A 26508-nucleotide genomic window follows, 5' to 3' on the forward strand; every position below is an offset into this window, starting at 1 on the left:
TTAAACTTCAAATCATTTTAACCTATTCTCACATCCACCAAATCAAAAAGAATTCTCTCTTTTCTCTCTTCTTTTTCTTTCTTATCACATCAATCTCTGTAACAAAAAGAAAGAAAGAAGAAAGTTTTGGAGTTAGGGCATGGTAAAAAATAAAAAAGTTATTTTCAAACTCAAACATGAAGAGAAAGTAAAAGGGTTACAATAAGGGAAAAGATCTCATCTGAGAAGAAGATCACAAAAAGATGATTTTTTCATTTGTGCTTCACCAAAAAATCATGAAAAAATTCTCTCTCAAGCACCGTTTAAAAAACTATGAAGATAGTGAAGTTAAGGGTGCTCAGTGGTTTATCAAACGGCTAAGAAACCTACTTGGGGTCAAAGCAAAACTTAATGGCCCAGTTTCAAGATTCTTGAAGAAAAAGGATGAGGCAGAAAAGTAAGGTTGCATGTCATTGCTTTTGTTCTCTCTCACCTCTATGAACACCGCTGCTGATTTGATTGTTGGAGAAGACAAACCAAATGTTGAAGATGGTTCAAGCCCTGAAAACATCACTCCTCTATAATAGGGGTGAACAGCCAAGAATTGAGCAAGAGAGAAAGAACACAAGTTTCGGTTCTCATAGCTACCTGGGTTGTTCTTGTTCTTTTTTTTCATGGGTTTCATATTGTATTTCTTTTTCTCAGTTTAGTTTGTCTGAGTTTCATTAGAAAAAGAAAAACATGGTGAGGTTTGTAAGAAAAAGCCAATGAGTGAAAAAGCCAGAGAGCTAGACTTGGAGAAAAAACCTAAGTTATTTCAAAAAAATTTTGTTAGCATTTTTGTTTTGTTTCATAATCTTGAGTGGATTCCGTTGCAAGTTAGGTTAGCACTTTGCAGTTGAAAGATAGGGTGAGTCCTAGTCAAGTTCAGGTTGGGTTAGAATTTGGACTTGTCCCAGATATGATTGAGGTATATCCAAGAGAGAATTGGTGATTGTAATCGGTTGAAAAGATAGTGAAATTTCGTCATTGTTGTGATGGAGACTGGATGTAGACTACATTGCACTAGGTAGCCGAACCAAGATACATCAGTGTGTCATTTTTTACTCTCTTCTCTATTTCTGGTTCTGCAACATAGGAGACAAAAATAAAATATCTCCTGATTTCTCTACTCAATAACGTTTCTCTATAACAATTCTTACAAGCAACTCTATTCTGCCTTCTACCGTGTCAGGAGATAAAATCAAAGTATCTCCTGTGATCTCTCAACATAAAGCAAAATTACAAGCAAAATTAAAAAGAGGGCAAGATTCAACCCCCTTCTCTTAGCCATTGATTACCATAAAAAAACAAATGCCTAAAGGATTTTGGGCTGAAGCAGTCACAACAGTAGTTCATATTTTAAATCAGTGTCCAACAAAAAGTGTTCGTGATAAAACTACAGAGGAAGCTTGGAATGAAAAACGACCTTCTAATAATCATTTCAGAGTCTTTGGCTTATTCCCACATATCAGATCAATTAAGAAAGAAGTTAGATGACAAACGCAAGAAGTGTATCTTTGTCGGTTATAGCTCAGACTCAAAAGCATACAAATTGTAAAATCCAGAATCAAAGAAGGTAATCGTCAGCAGAGACATGACGTTTGACGAGAAAGGCATGTGGGACTGGGACACAAAGGCAGAAAAGCGGTCGATTGTAATTTCAAATACATGCAATGATGAAGAAGAAAGACAACTGAACAACCAGAATCATCTATAAGACCTTAAAGAGAGCGGAGACTACCTGTTAGATTAGTGGATTATGAAGTTGGCAATGACAACGATTCGTTGGATGAAGAAATAATAAAATTTTGTCCTATTTTCAAATTGTGAGTTGTTGATCTTTGTAGAAGCCTCTAGAGACAACAATTGGATGAAAGAAATGAAAAAGGAGATTCATGCCATTGAAAAGAATGACACATGAGAGCTGACAGATTTACCAGTAGATAAGAAGTCGATTGGTGTAAAGTGTGTTTACAAAACTAAGTACAAACCCAACAGTGAAGTTGATCGTTTCAAAGCAAGATTAGTTGCTAAGGAATACAAACAAAAGCCATGTATGGATTATTTTAAAGTATTTTCTCCTGTTGCTAGATTAGACACTATTCGTATGATTAATTCACTCTCGTCTCAAAATAAGTAGAAGATACATCAAATAGATGTTAAGTCTACATTTTTAAATAGCACTTTAGAAGAAGAAGTGTACATTGAGCAACCTGCAGGATATGAAATTTCTGGAGAAGAAGATAAAGTTTACAAGTTGAAGAAAACTTTGTACGATTTAAAGTAAGAACCAAGAGCGTGGTACAAGAAGATTGATTCTGATTTCATTCAGAATGGTTTCAAAAGATGTCTATTTTAGCATTCACTTTATATCAAGTTTATTGAACGTGGAGATATCTTGATCATGTGTCTTTATGTTGACGATTTAATCTTTATTGGCAACAATTTGAAGACAATTGCAGAATTTAGGAAGGCTATGATAAAGCACTTTGAAATGACAAATATGAGATTGATGTCTTACTTTCTTGGCATTGAAGTAGTTGAAAAAGATGTTTGAAATGATTAATTTTGCAAGCTTGATTTAAGAGAGGCAATGCTAGTAAAACTAAATCAACTTACACCATACTAGAGCTATCATAAAATTAGAAGTTAAAAGAATTATAAGTGATGAAACTAGAAGTTAAAAGAATCACAAGTCACACTTTATCTTCTAGTCAAAATTAGAGGCTACAAATCAAGTTGGAAGAATCATAAAACATCTATATGTATAACAAGTTGCACTCATCACTTTCATACTAGAAGAATCATGAATTGTATTAAAAGTTTTAAGTTGATGATTAAGCTTGAAAATTTTTTAAGATGTTATAATAGTTGTGCTAAAAATTATAAGATGTCAACTAATAAAGATATATAAAAGTTACTTATTTGAATAGTCAAAGTTAAAAACAAAATTGAATAAATATATTTATTAGAAAACTAATAGAATTATGAATTATTAGTATGAAGTATTGTTTATATAAAAGTATATATGTTTTATGTATTTTGTGTGTTTTAAATAATAAAAAATGTATTATAAAAATTGAGAGGTGCTCATTAATTTTTTGTTCTATAAGTGTTAGTGAGACTGACAGATAAAAAATATGATAACGTTATTTACGTGAGTGAATGATTTGAGAATGAGTAATTTGAGAATAATATAACGTGGGTATCATACTTACAAAGAAGAGTGTCCTTTGTTGAAACCTGACTTGTATACATGTGTCCATAATTGGTTCATTTCACATGTATTTTGTCCATTTAGGTGAAATAATAATAAGTAAATGGTTATGCATGTTTGGTGCGGATCCGATATAGTGGCACGTGAAATAACTGTAGTTGGTTTTAGCTATTTATAATAGCTTAAGCTCACTCGTTGCAGGGCGCAGCAAAACACAAACTCAAATCTGTCTAAGAGGCAACCAAGTAAGTAATCCAAAGCTTCTTGTAATTTGTAAGTGACATTTCTCTCGTGACTGATTTAATTAGAATTTGACTAAAATTTTGAGCGTCATGTGAGTGATATATATTAGCTTGTAACTTTTTTTTTAAGAACTTCTTCATGTTAAAATATTGGTGTCTTTCTTTTTATTTGTTAACCTATTTTGTTGATATATATATTAGTTATACTTATACATAAATCTGTTGGCCTGTTTTTGCTCCGATTCTTATTAATCTCTAATATCCTTTGAATTTTTTTCAGCAAAAGAGTGAGAGGAAGGACAAAGTTTGGATTTTTTTTTATTCATATTCTTTATTATTATAGACAAGTAAATTTACATATATATTTAATTATATAATATCACATCAATAAAAATAATTATATTTTATATTAACTATGTAAATAGCTATCTAAAAAAATGAATGTAATTATACAACAATATAAAATATTTTAAAATATTATTATATCAAAATTAAATTCATATTTTTAAATTATAAACACTTATAAGTCCTACTCTGCAAATTAAATTTAGTTTGAACTTTTTGTCTTTGACTATATTCAATATTTGCACTCAAAGTTGTGTTCACACAAGAGGAATAAATAAAATCTTGACCATTGATTACACAATCATGTCACATTTATTACATAAAGAACAACTAATTAATAATGCTAACTTTCAACCAGAAAAAGAAAACCTAACGATACTACTATTAAGTGAAAGAAAAAGTTTAAGGACTCAACTACGATTTAAACTAATTCAAGTCAATTTTTTATATTTTAATTTTAATATTTAAAAAATTAAGGTAGTGAAATTTTTTTTTATAGCAGATTTTTTATTTTTTCAGCTAGTTAGTTCTAATTGGCTCAGAGAATTTTTTAATAAAACCAATAATTAATATATTTTATAATTTATAACTATTAATTAGTGATCATTAATATTTTTAATAATATAATATTATATTTAATAATATAAAATTATATATATATTTTTTTAATGATTAAATACTACTAAATTTTAATAAAATTTTCTCTTACTATACTAGCTACCGTGCATCTTTCATCAACATAACCAAATCTAAGAAGACAATAAATGTCGTTTTATTGAAGCATATTCTAGCCGTATCCATATGAAGCCAAAGTAATCAAGGAAGTAAAAAGTCACCAAAAAAAAAAATCAAGGAAGTAAACAAATTAGACAAATAAATTAAATAAAACAGAAACTTTTGCAGTATATCCGAAGCAACAGACTTATGCTCCAAGTTCCAACCTATGGTCTTCTGCTTCCACAAGCTGTGTGGCAATTTTTGTTCCTATCACATTTTGATTGAAGGCTTTTGTTTTTTTTCATATTGTCTTGGAAGTCATAGACTCATATATAGCATATGCTAACGTTATTCGTTTTACTGTTGCATTAAATTTACACTCTTTATAATAAATACTGTTTTAATATTAGTATTTTCTTTACAAATTAAATACGTATTCTTTTTGTTTTGTAATTAAAAATATTCAATTAGTTAATAATAACTATATTTTTATACGGGTATTAATAATATTTAGTGTTATAAATAATATTTTTCATTTTATATAATCGTTATTTTGTTGGCTAATTCAAAATTCATATAGACCTTCAGTTAAGTAAGCTTAAATAAAAATAATATCTAAAATAGTATTTAAAGTCAGTAATTATGACTTATTCAATTTAGAATTTATTATAATAATAAATAAAATTACTATTATATAAGTCATTTAATTTGAAATAGCATAATTTATAATTATAATTAATATATATATTGTCACAAATAAATTAAAAAATTAAATAATTTTCTAACAATAAGAACCACAAAATTGAGACAATCTTTCCATCAATTTTTTATCTCTACGAATAAAGGTAAGTTTTCGCATTATAACATATTTTTATTGATTTAATATGGATAATCTGAATTAATAAAATAATTTATTTTAACATTAAATATTATTTTAATATTATTTTATTTTTTATTTTCGCATTATTTTATTCTTTGGTTTAGAGTCCCTTATTAATAAAGAAACGCAGCCAACGAATTTTTTCATGTGAATCATGCACCGTGGTGATGAAACATAGATCAAACACCGATGTATTAATATCACTCCAAGATAAATAATGCTTCATGCACTCCTCATATTCTTCACAGTTCACACATTTATGCAATAATTAACTGCGACTTTCCTCTATAAAATAAATAATACCGGTTTCCGTAGGACTAATGTAGCTGGAGCAACAACAAACCGGTTTATATAGACCTCATATAGCTGGAGCAACAAACTAGTTTATGTAGGCTTCATATAGCTGGAGCAAGATAAGCGTCAATAATTAATTAAGGTAGATATTCCCATGATGACATCTTCACATGAAGATAGTATTATGAGCCATTAAATTAACTATTTAAGGATCTACAATGTCATTTTCATATAAAGATGTCATTATACGAGTATTTTTCATTAATTAATTATTGTTGCTCTAAACTATTCTTTAAGCTATTATAAATAGCTTAAGCTCACTTGTCGAAGGCCACAGCAAAACACAAAAACACAAATCAGTTTAAGAGGCAACCAATTAAGCATTCCAAACTCCAAAAGTTCTTGTAATTTGCAAGTGAGATTTCTTTTATAATTTTGAGTATCGTTGGGAATATACATTACAATTTGATTATATTTTCAATACTAAAAATTATAATAGGAGAGAGCCTTATTATGATATATTATTATATTAAATTTGTAGAAGAGAATAAATATAACAAATTGTGTTAATTATTTTCTAGTTTCAAATTATCCCTGGTGGTACAGGAAAAAATTTCAGTCCAATCAAACCCAAGTGACACTACTGCTGAAAATCAAATGGGGAGTTTAGGAGCAACTGAAGAAGGAAATGGAGCAAAGGGTGTGGCCACAATCCTAGCAATTGGTACTGCAAATCCACCCAATATCATTCGCCAAGATGATTACCCTGACTTTTATTTCAGGGCCACCAAAAGCAATCACATGCTCCACCTTAAGCAAAAGTTCCAGCGTTTATGCAAGTTTATATATTTAATTAATGTGCCTATTTATCTGGATATGCGTTAATATGAAGTTCACAGTTTAAATATTAATACATATATTATATTAAGTAACTTAGTAAAATATATTAAATCATATATGTAACAATTTTAAGTTATCATCCTTGAATAAAAATATTTTCACGTGACTAAATTTTACATTATGTGTGTGTTTAAGTTGCTTCAACCCTTGTCATAGGTGCGAATAGTTTTAAATTTTTGGATTAACTATGATTCTAAAAACTGGTCATCGCATTATTTTAATTCAAAATAAAAATTACTTGTTAGTAAATCGGTCAAAACTTAATGTCAAAAAGTAAGTTAATCAGTCAAATTGGTGCAATTTTATATTATATATAGTGCAATTTTAATTAGATATTGATTAAATTGTTTAATCGTTAAACTTCTAACTCTATTAATTTAATGACCGATTTAATTTTGAGAACTACCTTCAATAGAATTGTTTAATCATTCAAATTTGGATACTTTTGCACCTGCTACATAGTTAACAATAGTTATGCAATGCAAATAAGACAACTTCGTTGTAAATTTTGTACTAATAATCCATCATAATTTAAGACTTGTTTGGGTATACTTATAAAAAAAAAATTTAAAGTTTTTTTTTTAAAATATTTTATAAAAAAATAAAAATAATTTTATATTTAAATATCTCATATAAAAAAATAATTTTTTTTATTTATCAACTATGTTTGAGTATAGTCATATAAAAGTATTTTTTTGTTTATTTATTACGTAAAAAATATTTTTTTAAAAAAAAATATATATATATAAATGATAACTTCTCAAACAAATTTTTTTATTTTTTTAATACTTTTACTTTTATTACTAAAAATTTACTAAACACACTAAAAAAAATATTAAATTTTTTTTATTAACTTAATAACTCTCAAACCACTACACTATATCCGGCAAATAGCAACGGTTATTTATAGAATTAGCAGCGATTTTTAACCGCTGCCATACAGATAGCAGCGTTGATACACCCGCTGAAATATAACGTGCGGCTAAACCGTTTGCAGCAGTTAAGAGCAATCGCTGGAACAACCGCAGTTAAATGGTATTTTAACGTACATAATTTATATGTTGACATGGCAGGTAAAAACTCAATGATTGAGAAACGACATTTCCTATACAATGAAGATTTACTCATGGAGAATCCAAACATTGTTACTTATGGAGCTTCCTCATTGAATACTCGACAAAACATACTCATCAAAGAGGTCCCAAAACTTGGCAAGGAAGCAGCAATGAAGGCCATAAACGAATGGGGTCAACCATTGTCAGAAATCACACACCTCATTTTTTACACAACTTCATGCTTTGGAAACATGCCCGGTCCGGATTACCACCTTGCCAAGCTTCTTGGCCTCAAACCAACGGTTAACAGGCACATGATCTTCAATAACGGTTGCCACGCCGGCGGCGCGGTCCTTCGTGTCGCGAAGGACATCGTTGAGAACAATGCTGGGTCACGTGTGCTTGTAGTGTGGGTAGAAACCATGGTAGTTTCATTTCATGGCCCTAACCCTAATCACATGGATGTTCTTGTAGGACAAGCCCTATTTGGAGATGGTGCAGCTGCCCTTATTATTGGGACAAACCCTAAACCTTGTATTGAATGCCCATTATTTGAACTTGTCTTGGCCTCACAAACAACTATACCTAACACTGAGAGTTCAATCAATGGAAATATACAAGAAATGGGGTTGGTTTATTATTTAGGAAAAGAGATTCCCATTGCTATATCCGAAAACATTGACAAGTGTTTGATAAATGCATTTAGAGAGAGTATTGTTGATTGGAATTCCTTGTTCTATGCTATTCATCCGGGTGGACCATCTATTCTGAATAGGATTGAAGAGAAGCTTGGATTGAAGAAAGAGAAATTAAGAGCAAGTAGGAAAGTGTTAAGCCAATATGGGAATATGTGGAGCCTTAGTGTGATTTTTGTGTTGGATGAGTTGAGGAACTGGTCTAAGATTGAAGGAAAGAGCACATGTGGTGAGGGAAAAGAATGGGGTGTCTTGGTAGGGTTTGGTCCAGGTTTATCTTTGGAGCTTGTTATTCTACGAAGTTTTTGTTTTGATGGCTAGTTAAATTTAATTAATTAACGAACTTCCATATTCATCAAATAAGTTCTAAGATTCAGTTGAATTCGGTGTTGTGTGTAGAGTGTTGAAGAGTGAGTATCTCTCAGTATTTATATTATGCAATTGAAATAACAAATTAGAGATGATTGTTGCTACTCTTAATTTTAGCATTTGTCTACTAAATGTCATATTATTAATAAATTAAATGGTCTTTCACCGGCTCCAAGTATTAATTTGATTTAAACTTATATCATATATTGTCTTATATTAAAATGTCTTTTTAGTTAATTATGAAAAGATTAATTGTTTTATTGTGTTAGAAATTAAAATTAAAATTTAATTTCAAAAAGACTAACAGAGTTCATTATATTTTTAAGATACTAAAATATATATTTAACATTATAATATCACACCACTCATAGAGTATAGAAATTTCCTTGGAATGAATTTGTGGTGGAGCATGGTTATTTAACTTGAATATTTTAGTCTTTTTAAATTTTAAAATCAACCGAAAGGTATCGGTTATTTTGTTTTAATCTTTTTAAAATCATATTAAATTTCTAATATAATTAAACAAAATTAATATGAAAAATATTTTAAGTCTTTTTTAAATTAATCATAAATATAACTTTTTAAATTAACTACTAAAGAGTATTTTAATCTTAACCAATCAATCAAATTTATACTTTTTATTTTTAATACAATTAACATTTTTTTTAATTGGCATAGGTAGGGAAAGAAACCAGTAAATTAAACCACCCTATCTATGTGTATATTATTGTTAGGTATATATATTATGGGTTATGCTATATATCCAAGCATTTTTTTTATCCAAGTACAAGTAAGTTCAATATTAATAAAAACTACTCTCATTAAAAGAGTGTCATTACACGCACTTCTTCTTCTTTCAATTACACGCATACGTCATCTTATTTTTTCAAATTCACGCATACCTCCTCCTCCTTCTCCTCCTTCTTCGCGCACATAGATTCTTCTTCTCCTTCTCCTCCTCCTCCTCCTCCTTCTTTTTCTTCTTTTCCTCTTTCGTTATAGTCATCATTACCAACAACACAAACATTATTTTTTCAATTGAATCGAATGGACACAGATGTTTTGAATCTGAATTGAATTGAATTGATAATCTCTAAATTGTAGATAGAGGTATTTCAAATTTGATTTTATATAATGGATTATGTTTCGTTCAGTCAGTACTATACAATTGTTTCACCATGATTACGTGTTCGGTTCATTATGCAGAAAGTTGTTCGAATTTAATTTTATATAATGGATTATGTTTCGTCCAGTCAGTACTATACAATTGTTTCACCATGAGTACGTGTTCGGTTCATTATTATGCAGAAAGCTGTTCAAATTTGATTTTATATAATGGATTATGTTTCGTTTATTCAATACTATACAATTGTTTCATCATGAGTACGTGTCGGTTCATTATGCAGAAAGCTGTTCGAATTTGATTTTATATAATGGATTATGTTTCGTTCACTCAATACTATACAATTGTTTCACTATAATAACATGTTCGATTCACTTATGTTCTGCACAATTCAAAACTCTTCCTCCTAACCTTCTACTGCTTCTTCACCAAGGTGAGAAGAAGAAAAAGGCAAAAAAAAAAAAAATAAAGCAGCAACAACAACAAAAGAATGATAATAAGGAGAAAATACGTGAGAAAAAGAAGGAACGCGAAAAAGAAAAAGAGAATGAGGAGGAAAAGGAACGCGAAAAAGAAGGCGAACAAGAAGAAGCGGAGGAGAATGAGGAGGAGGAGGAACACGAAAAAGAAGGCGAATAAGAAAAAGACACTCCATGCGTAAACGAGCGTGATTAAAAAAAAAGAAGAAGCGTGAATAAAGAAGAAAAACAAAAAAACGCGTGACCTAAAATTACTTGGATGAGTTTAGATACCAAAATTGCTTAAATGTAAAAAATATCTCATATTATATGCAATCTTTCAATACACATATCGTTCGATGGACTCTTTACACGCCACCTACAAAAATAGTTAATAAAATTAAAATATTTAATAATAAAAAAAATTAATAAAAAAATTAAAATTTATTTTTTAAATATTTATTAATTATTTTTTTAGTATTATTAATAATAAAATATTTTTCTCTAAAATTATTTATCCTGATCCTTTGTTGTAAAAAATATTAATAAAAAAATTAAAATTTATTTTTTTAATATTTATTAATTATTTTTTTTAATATTATTGATAATAAAATATTTTTTTCTAAAATTGTTTACTCTGATCCTTTGTTGTATATATTTACAGTGTATTAATACATTACGAAAAAGAGAATGCGAGAATGGGCCATTGTGACTCATTAACATTGATTAGAATATATTGAGTTTTAAGATGGAAAGTCAGGTAGAATTGATTTTACAAACAATTGATAAGTTGATAATTGAAAATTGAAATAATTTGACTAAATTTTTATCTAATAATTTTTAATTATCAACTTTACGTAGATGGCACCTTTTCACCGAATTTAAATCATGGTAAAAAACTTTATTCAGCGCTATTGGCAACATTGTATGTTAATAACGGACAGACTAATTATTGTAACTAACTTATCTAAGTCAATAAGTCATGATAGTCAACTACCTTTCATTGATTAGAATATACTCAGCTCCATATTCATTTTTAAGAAATAATTTATACTTAGTTTGCACAATGCACACGTCATCCAATCAGAACACATATATAAAACATTACAATATAATTAAGTGTTCTTTAAAAATTATTTTTTATTCAATTTTTAAAAAATTAAAAAATAAATAACTTATTAAATTTTTTAGATAATCAATACCGTAAAAATGAATATAAAAAATGAAAATAATATATTATTAAAATTAAAAATTAACTAAAACTAAAATTTATAGGAGAAGTAACATTTTCAAAAATATTATTACTTATGCATGAATAAGGTGACCTAAAGGTAAAATGCAAGGGATGGATATATGCAAATACAAGTCTATTATTCTAGTTGAATAATAAATTAGAATTATCTAAAATATTGATTATACTATGTGTATATTAAAATTAGCTATTAAAATTAATTATTAATATAAAATATATATTAAAAATAAATTAAAATATTTTATATTTATATATAAATATATTAATAAGTAATTAATTTTAGGTAAATATTATCTTACCTTTTTTAAAGTAATATGTAAGTTATTTTTTTTAATGTGTCATAGTTTAATTAGGTGTTTATTTTAACCTGAGTTACTCTATTCTCATGAGAGTTAATAATATCTTTGGAAGAGTGACGGCCAGACAGAAAAAGAAAATGGAATACCCAATAAAATGGCGATATTTAGGAGGCACAACAACGACGACAAAAGAGTGAGGAGGAGTAAATGCAATTAGAAAGAGTTTGAGTACCTCTCTGAAAGAATGATTTGGGAAGAGAAAACAAGACATCCAATGATACCGTGATGCTTGGGAGGCGTAACGACGACGATGAAGGAATATAATAGGGAAGAGTAAACGCAATTAGAGAGCGTTGAAGTACCTTTTCTAAAAGAATGATTTGAGAAGTGAAAACGAAAGACCCATGAAACGGTGATGTTTGGGAGGCCCTTTTCTAAAAGAATGATTTGGAAAGAGAAAATAAGACACCCAAAGTGACGGTGATACTTGGGAGGCGTAACGACGACGACGGAGTGGGGAGGAGTAAACGCAATTAGAGAGAGTTGGAGTACCTTTTTCTAAAAGAATGATTTTAAAAGAGATAACGAAACACCAATGAGACGGTGATGTTTAGGAAGCGCAACGACGACAAAAGAGTAGAGAAGGTAACTCAGGTTAAAATAAACACCTAATTAGAATATGACACATCAAAAAGAATAACTTACATGTTATTTTAAAAAAGGTAGGATAGCATTTACCTTAATTTTAATATATAAATAACATTTTTTCATATAGATATACTACGTAGCACTATTATCTCCAATGATACCCCCGGACCAAAACCTGCCAAGACACCCCACTCTAACCCTTCACCATTTGTACTCTTCCCTTCAATCTTAGACCTCTTCCTCATCTCATCCAATACGAAAATCACGCTAGGACTCATCATGTTTCCATATTGGCTCAACACCTTCCTTGACGCCCTTAGTTTCTCTTCCTTCAATCCAAGCTTCTTTTCGATCCTATCTAAAATAGCCGGCCCACCTGGATGAATAACATGAAACAAGTTATTCCAATCCATTCTATCATTTCTCATCATGCCAGTGGAATCAAATGCTTCAATTATACACTTCCCTATATTTTCAGACACAACGGAAGGAATCTCTTTCCCTAAATGATAAACCAAACCCATTTCTTGTGGACGCAAACTGAGTACACTCTTGGTGTTTGGTATGGTTGTTTGTGAAGCAAAGATAAGTTCAAAGAGAGGAACTTCAGTGCAGTTAGGGTTATTATTATTATTAGGATCTGCACCAATGATGATAGCAGCTGCACCATCTCCAAATAAGCCCTGCCCTACAAGTACATCCATGTCATTGGAATTAGGACCGTGAAAATAAGCCAGGGCAACCTCTGCCCACACGACGAGCACTCGCGATCCGGCGTTGTTTTCCGCGATGTCCTTGGCAACGCGTAAGATGGTCCCGCCGCCATGGCAACCGGTGTTGAAAATCATGAGCCTGTTCACGGTTGGGCTGAGGCCAACAAGTTTGGCAAGATGGTAATCCGGACCGGGAGCGTTGCATAAACATGAAGTTGTGTAGAAGATGAGGTGTGTGATTCTTGATAAGGGTTGGCCCCATTCTCTTATCGCATTCAGTGTTGCTTCTTTGCCAAGTTTTGGTATCTCCTCCATAAGCATGTCTTGTCGTTCATCCAAAGAAGGAGCCCCATAGGTAGTGATGTTAGGGTTTTCCTTGAGAAAATCCTCCGTATACACAAAGTGTCGTTTCTCAATCATTGAGTTTTTACTTTTATATATATATATATATATATATATATATATATAGGTAAATGCTATCCAACCCTCTCTAAAATAACATGTAAGTTACCCTTCATTATGTGTCACATTGTAATTGGTCCTTATCTTAACCATAGTTGAGTTATTTTATAATTTATTATTCTTAAAATATCAAAGCTCCACTCCCGTTAATTGAAGCACATTCCACTCCTCCATTTTTTGTTCATCACTTCATCACCTAGATTCGGTCCTTCCAAGCACCGTTGCGTTCGTGACAAGAAGCACCAACGTCATCGCCATCTACTGTCTTCCCACACAACCTCTAATTAATGGTTAATTTTAGTTATTAAATTTTTTTATTAAAAAAATATATCTTTATTTAATTACGTGACGGAACATATATTTATATGTAAAATATAATATAATAAAATAAATCTATTCAAAGTATTTAAAAGTTTAATTAAAATTATGAACATACAAATATAATAATAAAATTTGTACTCCAAACAAATAAACATATTTTTTTATCATACATATATTATTTAAAAAATAAATATATTATTAAAATTAATAACAGAAATTTAAATAATAAAATTTAACTTTCTTACCGTATTTTTTATAGTATTTTTATTTTTTTAATTTTTAATTTATTAGTACTTTATTATTTAATTAAAAATTAAACAAATTATTTTTATGAAAAATTATTTTTTGTATTATATTAGAGAAGAGACCAATATAGCAGTTTAAAAAATAAATTATATAAATATTTAAGAGATAAATATAAAATATATACCTAAAATAAATAAAACGGACAAAATGGAGTACTATTGAGAAATGGAGAATTATTTTTGTCTGTTTTATTTATTTTAGGCATGTATTTCATATTTTCTCTTAAATATCTATCTATATTTGTACTTTAAAAATTTTAATATTATCTATTTTTTATTTAAAAATTATTTTTACATTATTTTTTAGACTGTTATTGGTCTCTTCTTTAAGATAATACAAAAAATAATTTATCATGAAGATAATTTATTTAATCATTAATTAAATAATTAAGTACGAATAAATTAAAAATTAAAAGAATAAAAATATTATAAAAAATACTTGTAAGAAAGTTAGATTTTATCATTTTAAACTTGTGTTATTAATTTTAACCATTTATTATTTTTTAAAATAATTTATGTACAATAAAAAATATTTTTTCTGATTTTAATTATACTTTTAAGTACTCTAAATAGAGTTATATTATATTTTACATATGAATATGTTCTATCGTGTAATTAAATAAAGATTTATTTTAATAAAAAATTAATAACCAAACTAAACATTACTTAGGTATGTATTTCATATTTATCTCTTAAATATTTATACAATTTATTTTTAAACTGTTATATTGGTCTCTTCTCTAATATAATATAAAAATAATTTTTCATAAAAATAATTTGTTTAATTATTAATTAAATAATAAAGTACTAATAAATTAAAAATTAAAAAATAAAAATACTATAAAAAATACGGTAAAAAAGTTGAATTTTATCATTTTAAATTTCTGTTATTAATTTTAATAATATATTTATTTTTAAATAATATATGTATGATAAAAAAATATATTTATTTTTTTGGAGTACAAATTTTATTATTATATTTGTATGTTTATGATTTTAATTATACTTTTAAATACTTTGAATAGATTTATTTTATTATATTATATTTTACATATAAATATATGTTCTATCACATAATTAAATAAAAGATATATTTTTTTAATAAAAAAATTTAATAACCAAATTAACCATTAATTATGTGGGTAAGCAGTGATTCACGCCAAAAAGAGGCACTGGCTATACTATACTGGGAAGAGAGGTTATGTGGGAGGGCATGGCGATGACGTTAGCGCTTCTTGTCACGAACGCGACGGTGCTTGGAAAGACCAAATCTAGGTGATAAAGTGATAAACAAAGAATGGAGGAGTGGAATGTGCTTCAATTAACGGGAGTGGAGCTTTGATATTTTAAGAATAATAAATTATAAAATAACCCAACTATGGTTAAGATAAGAACCAATTACAATGTGACACGTAATGAAGGGTAACTTACATGTTATTTTAGAGGGGGTTGAGTAGCATTCACCATATATATATATACAAATAAATTAAAAATATAAAATAAAATGAGTATAGATTAATATAAATATTCAATGAGTTTAATTTTAATAAAATTTATATTCATGTAATTAAATGATTTTTAAGGAATATTTTTAAAAATAATTCTGTTAAGTAATCAATTAAGGTCCCAGTTAATTACAGCTAACTAGTGTATGAACTGCCAAAGAAGTCTAATAAAAGAAACAAAAACCCTAAATCAAAAGTAACTCTAATCTCACTTTGACTTTTATTTACAGTAAAAAAAAAAAAGACAACTACAAAATTATCCTTCTTCTTTAATTTACGTATGTATCACTAGCGTCAGATCCCCACTATCAACAAGCATCTGCGCGTCCTCCACCATCAACGACATGCCCTCCCATGCATCACCAGCAGCCGCACGTCCTCTTCCGCCACCAGCAATCGGCCGCGCATCCTCTTTCGCCACCAGCAGCCGTAAGTCCTCCACCGTCACAATGCATCACCTTCCGTCACTTGCAGCAGCGCGTGTCATTACAAATATAGTAAGGCAAACCTCTCTTCTTCTCCTTTTTTTTTTCTCGTGTTTCTTCTTCTTATGTTTTAGGTATTTTTTTTTAGATTTTGAATAATTTTTTTAATAATTTTAGAGATATATTTTTTTAATTTTTTTGTTTTAAAAAATAACATATAAAATTTAATAAAAAATTATTTAAATTCATATAAAAGATATCTAAATTTGTTGAAAAAAACATCTAAAATCTAACAAAAATATCCCAAAAAAAAATATAGAAAAAAAAGAGACACGAAGGGAGAGACGAAGAAAGTGGGAGGGCGCATGTTTATTAAACATAAGACAAGTTTTTCAAATTTTAAAACTAGAATTTTTTGAAAAATTGGCTACTTAGCTATATATAGAACTAGTTCCATAAACTTTCTCTTTTAAAAATTAATTATTTTGTTAATATAGTAATATATAATTAATAATTATTTATATAAAACTTTTATACTCACTGTATATAAAAATTAAATTAATATTTTATTTATAATAAATAATATATAATTATAAACAAATTAGTTATTTTACAAGCCTAAATTCAGTTTATCTAAATTCAAATTAAACTCGTCTCATGTAATATACGAACTCAAACTAAATTGTTAATGAATTGGATTCGAATCCAAGTCCGCTAGGCTTATTTTTAACTTGACATTGATTATAAAAATTCTGAAATTATATCATGTAAAAACGAATAAAAAATTAATTTAGTCTTAAATAATATTTCTGCTTAAATTTAAAATTGAAGTCAATAGAATTTATTATTTTTATATAGTAATTAATTAATAGTTTAAAAATATGGATTGAAAATATATTATTAGATGCTAAATTAAAGAAATTAGATTATAATTAAAAATATTGATAAAAGATAATAAATTCTGCGGGTATTTCAATTTTTTTTTATTAAAGTTGTTTCTAAACACATTCTTATCATATACGCTAAAATTTACTTCAATGAATACAGTAAAAATGTCTCAAACTCAAATTATGGCACTTACATATGCGATTGAACTTTTGTTTCAAGTCTAGCATGTGATCACTTCTAGTTGCCCTGAAGTAAAAATCAGGATGTTCATATTGGAGGATGATATTGGGTGGATTTGCAGTACCAATGGCTAGTATTGTGGCCACACCCGTTGCTACACTTCCCATTTGATTCAGTCTAGTGTATGAGGGTTAATGATAGTTATTTGATTGATAAGAAAAGTGAAAGTTTACAAAATGTTGTAAATAAGGTTTGAAACATGTAAATGAATTTTATAGCTGCGTGGTATACCGGTAGCATTAATTAAAGTGGGTATACCTGCTGTTGAATTAATTAAAGTTTGGCACTATATAAATGGTACAGCAAACACATTTTTTGGGCAAGTTAATATTCAATTTACTCAGAATTTTGTATACGAGTTTTAATTTAATTTTTTAAGTTTTAATTACCTTTATTTAGTTTTTAAATTTTATAAACGTAATTTGTATTAGTTTTTAATTATACAATTTTTAGCACACAAATATTAAAATATTAATAAAACGTTGATATTAATAATTAAATATTACGTTAAAATTTATAAAATAATACAGTTTAATTTTAGTATTTAAATAACTCAAAAATAACTTTATATCACTTATTTAAAAAAAAAAGTTTCAATAAATACTATTTATATTGTTTTTGGCCTATTTGCCAAAACCTCATTCGTTCTTTGTTGATATAGTGGGGTTTGGAGGTGGGTGAGACAATCGGATTTTAGGTAGAGTTGTTGAGGAATTCTAAGACAAAAATAAAAATAGATTAAACAAATAATATTATTTAAGTATTATATATAATTGGAGAAAATATTTTGAAACCTAATTGAAAAAAGAAATGTGCAATTTATAAGAGAGGTTAAAAGGACATGTTGAATGCTGGAATTATATTATTACCGGCGAATTCTTAAACTGGATCCAACATTATAGTTAATCTAAGAATGTCTCTCCTGGAAGTATATTGATTCATAGAGAACATAATTTGGATTATATATATCCACACAAAATTCCTATATATTTCGCACAGATCTCTATCCGAATCTTTTAAGATATTCTTTCTAAACACTATACATAAAAGGCTTAACAAACATCTAAAATATATTATCTATTTCTAATTATTATTGTATCTCTTAGACTATATTAATTTAAGTATTAGAATCTCTTCCGGATACATTTTAATCTACCTGGAATAAGAAGATTTACCAAAGCCTCATGTCCTAATTCTATAAACTACTACAAAAAGTAAGCCTAATCTTACGTCTAGGACGCATATAATTGGCTTTAATTCCATTAGAGAACCAACTAAAAAGAGAGTGAATTAAAGCTAATTAGTTAAAAAATAAATTATCTATTATAAAAAAGAAAAAATAACTCTTTAGTTATTATTTTAATTTTTTAAATTTTAAAATAAAAAATATAAAAAATTAAGTTGAGTTAACTTAGGTTCTAATTGGTGAAAGAGTCTAGCAGTAGAAACAACACAAATATTCAACACAAAAAATAATATGAAAGCACTCACAATACAATATGGCAGCAACTATAACAAACAAATATAGTAAATAAGGCAATAACAAGAACACACCGAGATCTTAACGTGGAAAACTCCTTCAATGTGAAAGGTAAAAACCACAGATCGTCCAGACCAATGAAATAGTTTCTCACTATAATCAAATGAGATACAAGAGAGTCTCAAATAAAGCACAAAAATGTGCATATAACCAGCCAAAATATTAAATTACCAAAGCTTACAAATGAGAAGTAAGAAGATGAAATATACCCAAAAAATAGAACTGCTGTTGAAACCAATTTTTTCCTCTAAAGATCTCTAATTAAAATCTTCACCGTTCAGAATGAAGAACAAGATAAGAAGAATCTGCAGTCCAAATTTCACGTCGATCCAAAGGTGAAAAAATGAAAAACAACTGTTCAAAGATTGCTGCTCTGTGTAAAAACGGGAAATCTATTTTCTCTCTTGCAAAGTCAATTTCTCCCACTGAAAACCTCCAATCAACATCTCAACCGACCAGAATAAAGAAGAAGATGAGAAGAACACGTAGTTCAAATTTCAAGCCAATCCAACAGTGAATAAATGAGAAACTACTATTTAAAGGTTACTGTTTTACATAAAAACGGAAATTCAATTTTTCTCTCTTCTCTCACTTGGTGGTTACACTCTCTTACTCTCAAAAGACTCCAAAATCTAATTAAGATTATAACATAATAGGTACAAAGAGACACTCTTAAAATATTGGACTTGAACCTTACAAAGAAGTTTAAATTCACACATTTTTAGACTAACAGAAGAATTCGTAACAGTTGCATAATCGTTTTTAAGAAATAATTTATGCTAGCTTACACACCTCTCATTCATTTAAAATACTTAATTATTACAAACTGAAGACATACATAAACATTACTTATGCATAGAATAAAGTAACGTAAAGATAAAATGCAAGCTAAGGGATGGACACATCCAATTACAAATCTATTATTATCCTAGTTGAGTAATTAACTAGGGCTATTAGACACATATACCACGAAGCACTATTACCTCCAAAGATACCCCTGGACCAAAACCTGCCAACACACCCCACTCTAACCCTTCACCGGTTGTACTCTTCCCTTCAATCTTAGACCTCTTCCTCATCTCATCCAATATGAAAATCACGCTAAGACTCATCATGTTTCCGTATTGCCTCAACACATGCCTTGATGCCCTTAATTTCTCTTCCTTCAATTCAAGTTTCTTTTCGATCCTATCTAAAATAGCCGGCCCACCTGGATGAATAACATAGAACAAGTTATTCCAATCCATTACCTCATTGCTCATCATGCCAATGGAATCAAATGCTTCAATTATACACTTCCCTATGTTTTCAGACACAAGTAAAGGAACCTCCTTTCCTATATAATAAGCCAAACCCTTTTCTTCTGGACGTGCTCGGAGTACACTCTCGGTGTTTGCTATGGTTGTTTGTGAAGCAAAGGTAAGTTCAAAGAGAGGAACTTCAGTGCAGTTAGGGTTATTATTATTATTAGGATCTGCACCAATGATGATAGCAGCTGCACCATCTCCAAATAAGCCCTGCCCTACTAGTACATCCATGTTATTAGAATTAGGACCGTGAAAAGAAGCCAGTGTAATCTCTGCCCACACGACGAGAACTCGCGATCCGGCGTTGTTCTCTGCGATGTCCTTGGCTACGCGTAAGATGGTCCCGCCGCCATGGCAACCGGTGTTGAAAATCATGAGCCTGTTCACGGTTGGGCTGAGGCCAAGAAGCTTGGCAAGATGGTAATCTGGACCGGGAGTGTTGCATAAGCATGAAGTTGTGTAGAAGATGAGGTGTGTGATTCTTGATAAGGGTTGGCCCCATTCTCTTATCGCATTCAGTGTTGCTTCTTTGCCAAGTTTTGATACTTCCTCCATGAGTATGTCTTGTCGTGTATCCAAAGAAGGAGCTCCATAAGTAGTGATGTTAGGGTTTTTCATGAGAAAATTCTCAGTATAGACAAAGTGTCTTTTCTCAATCATTGATTTTTTACCTATATATATACATACAAACAAATTAAACTATTAAAGGTATAAAATAAAGATAATTATTATGGTATTTAAAAAGTGGTATTTAATTTGTTAAAAGAAATAAATAAAAATTAATATTTAATTTTAAAAATATAAAAATAATTAATTTTTTAAGTATCTAAAATTTACTATAAGAGTTATGGAAGGTAAAAATTAAACGCCAAATAATAGATATTATACACTATAAAATTGGCAAAAATAAAATGAGTAAATATAATAAAAATATAAAAATAATATATACACAAAAAAAATTAGTCATCAATATGTATTTCTGTATTTTATATTTTAATATGTTTAATTTTTTTAATATATATTTTATATTTTATACCGATAATTAATTAAGTAACTAATTTTTTATGTATAAATAATATAGTTATTCAAAATATATATTAGAATAAAGTATATATTATTTTTGTCTTTAATATTCATGCCAAATACTAATTTGATTCCTAATGTTTTAAATATTCTATTTTTATCTCAAAAATTTTAAACAGATTTAATATTTTTCTATCATTAAATTTGACATAAATAATTAAGAGAATAATTGACTTGAATGTTAATAATATTATTATTAAGCCATATCTTCTTTCGTATGTTAAAAAAAAAAACAAAACCTTCTTCTAACCCTTCTTTTTGTTGGTCTCCTTATAAAGAAATCTCAAATTTTATCAATCAATATCAACTCTCCAGAAGAAAAATAAACAATTGTACAATAATGATCGGTTAGTAGATTAATTTTATTTATATATCGAAATTAAATATTATTGACTCTTCAATATATTAATTATTTGTGTCAAATTTAATTATAGGATAACATTAAATACATTTAAAATTTTTGAGACTGAAATAAAAAATTTAAAAATTTTTAAAATTAAAATAAGACTTTTGAAACGTTAAATACTAAATTAAGACTTAATCCAAATATTGAAAGTTAAAATAATACTTTATCATATATATAATTATAAACAAACTAGTCTATGATCCTGAGCTGAATTTATCCCATTTCAAATTTAAATTCATCTTATATAATATATGAATTAAAATTCAGCTTATCAAGTTGTTATTAATGAACTGGTTTAGAGTCCAAGTCTGCTAGATTCACTTCTATCTAAGATTAAAAATAACATTCATAATTTTATAAAAAAAAGTTTACAATTTTAATTTGCATTGGCGCAATAATATGGTGTGGTTGTGTCATTCTTTTTTGTTTTTATCATTTTATGCTCTTCTTTTTCTTTTATTTTACCAACAACTATGATTAAGAATATAAAAACAAAATTATTCTAGAATTTGTCAACCAATTCATTAGTTATTTTTATCTTACACTTTTATTCCTTTTTCATTTTTCCTTCAACCAAATAAACGTACTTTATATAAAGCTACTTATTTACAAAATTTCCGTGAACAAAAACAGAAAAAAATGACTCAAACTCAAATGGCACTTACATATGCGATTGAACTTTTGTTTCAAGTCTAGCATGAAATACGTGTTTGTGCACAGTAACTTGTTCATGCCAATATGAAAGAAAAACGTCGCATAATTCCAAACACTGAGTTTTTACCTATATATACATACAAACAAATCAAAGCTATAAAATAAAAGGGATTATTATGGAATTTAGAAAGTGGCGTTTAATTTGTTAAAAAAAATAAAAATTAATATTTAATTTAAAAATATAAAAATAATTAATTTTTAAATATTTAAAATTTATTATAAAAGTTATATGTTAGATAAAAATTAGACACCAGATACTATATACATTATAAAATTGGCCTAAATAAAATGAGTATATATAATAAAAATATAGAAATAATATATGTATAACAAAAATCAGTCAATATATGTGTTTGTTTATTTCGTATTTTAACATGTTTAATTTATTTTTAATATATATTTTATATACAAATTAAATAATATAGTTGTTTAAATATATATTAGGGTAAAATACTATTTTGATATTTTAATATTGAGCCAATAAAATTTTAATTTGGTCTCTAATCTTTTAAACGTTCTATTTTTATCTTAAAAATTTTAAACAGAATCAATGTTTTTTATCATTAAATTTAATACAAATAATTAATAAAAAAGTATAAGTAAACAAAGCGAGCGTAGCACTTAATCGACAAAAGAAAAGTAAATAATTTTATCACATTATTGAATAAAATTTTATACCATTAAAAACACTAATAATAACTAATTAATAACTATATATTACAAAACTTGCTATCCTTAGCACTCCTCATTGAATTTATCCAATTTCAAAATTTAAATTCGTCTTATATAATATATACATTAAAATTCAGCTTATCAAGCTGTTATTAATGAACTGGACTAATGTCCAAATCTGCTAGATTCACTTCTACCTAAGATTAAAAATAACATTCATAATTGTATACAAGAAAAAAGTTGACAATTTTAATTTGCATTGGTGCAATAATATGGTGTGATTATGTCATTCTTTTTTTTTATCATTTTATACTCTTCTTTTTCTTTTATTTTACCAACAACTATCATTAAGAATATAAAAACAAAATTATATCTGAAAAAAAATGTATTGTAAATGATCACATTTTTTTAAATAAAAAGAATTTAAAAATTATATTTTGTTTTGAATTTTTTTACATCTTTTAAATATTTATTCACAAAAATTTAGATTAAACAAATAAGTTGTTTGTTAAATATAAATTTTTTTTGTTATTTATAAAATTTAAAATATTTATTAGCTTTTTTGTATTTTCAAATTATTAAAAAACTGTTTTATCGATAACATCTTTTAAGAATTTTTTGTCAAGGACTAAATCTTTTTAGTATCGAATTTAGTAGTTAATTTTTATTTCATATGAAACTTATTTTAAACCTTTTAAGCCGATAAGTAGAAAATTATTATATCTAACTAAAATTCAAATTAAAATCACCCAACGTATATAAATTCAACAACTTCTTCAAACGAAGTCATCCAAGAATATGTATGTAGACAGAACATAAGGTTTGCCATTATTTATTAAATTGATATCAATAAGTGTTTAATTAAACTAACAAACTAACAATATTAAATTTCTTAGGTTTATTTAATTCAGAAGCCCCATAATTTTATTAAATTTATAAATAGATACTTACATTTCAAATATATATAATTGGACCATTATATTTAAAAAAAATTAACTTATTACAAATTATCTAAATTAGATGACCGTGTGCTATAAAACTCTTTAATACTATCAATTAATCAAAATGAAGTTCATAACATAATTATATATAAAAAAAAAAACCACTTTAATAAAGACATTAAAAATATTTTTTTTTAAAGACGTTTACATGTGTCATATTATTATTGGATATCTTTATTAAATCGATTAATAATTTATTTTTTAATAAATAAGAACAAAATCGATTTATTATAATAACAATAATAAACCCAATTGTCGACATTATAATTATTAGACCCAATTTGGTCTGATTGAATTATACCATCTAAATTGAATATCTTTAAATTTTTTTATAAAAAGGCAAATATATCCCTGACTTTTTGTTTTGCGAACATTTAAATTCCTAAAAATTTAAAAATACAATTAAATTCCTAAAAAAAATAGATTTATTGTTATTGTTATAAAAAAATAGATTTTATTCTAATTTGTTAAGAAATTCAAAAATAATCGGTTCATTAATACGTCTAATAATAATAAGATACGTAAACGTCTTTACAAAAAGACGTTTTACGCGTCTTTACGAAAACATTCCCCATAAAAAAAAAAGATATGTTTTCAATCAAATAACATAATTCTCTTACATTACACTTTAATTTCTTCCTTTTTCATTTTTCATTTTTCCTTCAACCAAATAAACGTACTTTTATATAAAGCTACTTATTTACAAAATTTCCGTGAACGAAAACAGGAAAAATGACTCAAACTCAAATGGTACGTATACTTACATATGCGATCGAATTTTTGTTTCAAGTCTAGCATGTGATCACTTTTGGTTATCCTGAAATAAAAATCGGGATATTCAGATTGGAGGATGATATTAGGTGGATTTGCAGTACCAATGGCTAGGATCGCAGCCACACTACTACTCCTTGCTACACTCCCCATTTGATTCGCTATAGTATGAGGGTTGATGATAGTTATTTGATTAACAAGAAAGGTGCAAGTTTATGAAATATTGTTTCTAAGGTTTGAAACATGTAAATGGCTTTTATAGCGATCGATGTGGTATATTCTGGTACGATTAATTAAATTTGGTATGCCTCGGCATCACTATTTGTACAATTATTGAATTACTGTGCATGTTTGGAAGTTTGACCGAAGAAAAAAATTTTGAAACGTTATTATGTGGAAAAACCGAAAAAGTGAATTTTTTTTAGAAAATGAGGTGCAAAACGTGTTTGTGCTGGTGCACAGTAACTGAGTTACGATATAAAAGTTGAAAACACAGAAAAAAAAAATAATATACAGTAAAAATTATTGTGCAATATTTGAAAAATAAAATAAATCTCGCCTATAAATAACACGAGAATTTTGTTAAATTTTTCATATCCGTGAGAGATAGAAGCATCTAAATAAACTATTGACAGATTTTTTTTTTTATAATTCACACATATACTCGACACAAGGTATAAGGATTCAAAAAATTAACCCACTACAAAATAAAGCAAAAAATAAAAAAAAAAAACACACATACACAACACAAAGCATCTTGAAACAGAATTTATTACACTACCATTACAAAAAATTAGTATTTAAAATAAAAAAAAGTTGCAAAAAATATGAATTTTGAAACAAAAAAAAATTATAACAATAAAGGAGATGTTGCAATATATTCTACCACATAAATTTTTTGTAATAAAAAATAAAACCGTTATAATATAAAATAATATTTTGTAACAAATTTTTTTAATATAAAAATCAAAATTTATTACAACAAGAGTGGTAACAATCTTTTACTTTTAAAATATTTTTTATAACTATAATTTTTTCTATCACAAAATTTTGTTACAAAATATAATTTGATTTTGTAATATTTTTCATTCCTTTAATTATAAAAGCACAATATTTATTTTGTAACAATTTTTTAATATAATTACACATATAATTTGTCAAACTGTTTTATTTTTTAATTAATTGATATATTCAAGGTAATAATAAACACATAGTTTTTACCTCGACTCGCTAAACTAGTTCATAATCATAATTCGTTGAATCATAAAACAGAACATAAACGTAACTCATTAAATATAAAAATTATAAAAATTTTAATAGCAAAAATTAATTTCACAAATAATAAAATAAATCTCAAGTAAACCAAATTATCCATAGGATTATAAATAATATATACCATAACAAGTCAAAAGTCACAACTCATAACACAAATTCACAACTCAACTCAAATTAAAATATAAATTCACAACTCACAAATTTATACGATACTAAAATAAATTCAAGTAGCAAATAAACTAACCAAACTACTATAATGAACAACTAATTAACTAAAGTCTAAACAAATCATTTAATAATCATTCTATTTTTCATCAATCATAAAATCTTCACAAGTTTCGCAAACTTTCGCATTACCATTTTCA

At 27.2% G+C, this 26508-nt stretch overlaps 3 protein-coding genes across 3 annotated transcripts; 1 reads left to right on the forward strand and 2 right to left on the reverse strand.

Moving 5' to 3' along the window:
• Positions 1–3457: 3457 nt before the first annotated feature.
• LOC130945401 (chalcone synthase 6-4-like) lies at positions 3458–8687 on the forward strand. Its single transcript, XM_057874121.1, has 3 exons — positions 3458–3511; positions 6298–6545; positions 7690–8687. The coding sequence occupies exons 2-3, from the start codon at positions 6374–6376 to the stop codon at positions 8685–8687; spliced, it is 1170 nt and encodes a 389-aa protein (XP_057730104.1). The 5' UTR covers positions 3458–3511; positions 6298–6373.
• A 3947-nt stretch (positions 8688–12634) lies between these two features.
• Positions 12635–17530, reverse strand: LOC130944980 (chalcone synthase-like). Its single transcript, XM_057873605.1, has 2 exons — positions 17324–17530; positions 12635–13658 (listed from the first exon to the last, which is right to left on the reverse strand). Exons 1-2 carry the CDS (start codon positions 17479–17481, stop codon positions 12635–12637), a joined length of 1182 nt encoding a protein of 393 aa, XP_057729588.1. The 5' UTR covers positions 17482–17530.
• A 2337-nt stretch (positions 17531–19867) lies between these two features.
• LOC130944852 (chalcone synthase-like) lies at positions 19868–25061 on the reverse strand. The gene is made up of 2 exons (XM_057873416.1): positions 24862–25061; positions 19868–20892 (listed from the first exon to the last, which is right to left on the reverse strand). Exons 1-2 carry the CDS (start codon positions 25019–25021, stop codon positions 19868–19870), a joined length of 1185 nt encoding a protein of 394 aa, XP_057729399.1. The 5' UTR covers positions 25022–25061.
• Between the last annotated feature and the right edge of the window lie 1447 nt (positions 25062–26508).

Source organism: Arachis stenosperma, chromosome 8 (assembly GCF_014773155.1).
Source record: "Arachis stenosperma cultivar V10309 chromosome 8, arast.V10309.gnm1.PFL2, whole genome shotgun sequence".
In the NCBI taxonomy this organism is placed as follows: Eukaryota; Viridiplantae; Streptophyta; class Magnoliopsida; order Fabales; family Fabaceae; genus Arachis; species Arachis stenosperma.

Coding starts and splice junctions, on each gene's coding strand:
- LOC130945401 (XM_057874121.1), top strand. CDS start 6,374: ATGGGGAGTTTAGGAGCAACTGAAGAAGGAAATGGAGCAAAGGGTGTG. Junction 6,546..7,689: donor CCTTAAGCAAAAGTTCCAGC/GTTTATGCAAGT, acceptor TTGACATGGCAG/GTAAAAACTCAATGATTGAG.
- LOC130944980 (XM_057873605.1), bottom strand. CDS start 17,481: ATGGGAAGTGTAGCAACGGGTGTGGCCACAATACTAGCCATTGGTACT. Junction 13,659..17,323: donor AAGTTCAATCGCATATGTAA/GTGCCATAATTT, acceptor TATATATAAAAG/TAAAAACTCAATGATTGAGA.
- LOC130944852 (XM_057873416.1), bottom strand. CDS start 25,021: ATGGGGAGTGTAGCAAGGAGTAGTAGTGTGGCTGCGATCCTAGCCATT. Junction 20,893..24,861: donor ACAAAAATTCGATCGCATAT/GTAAGTATACGT, acceptor GTATATATATAG/GTAAAAAATCAATGATTGAG.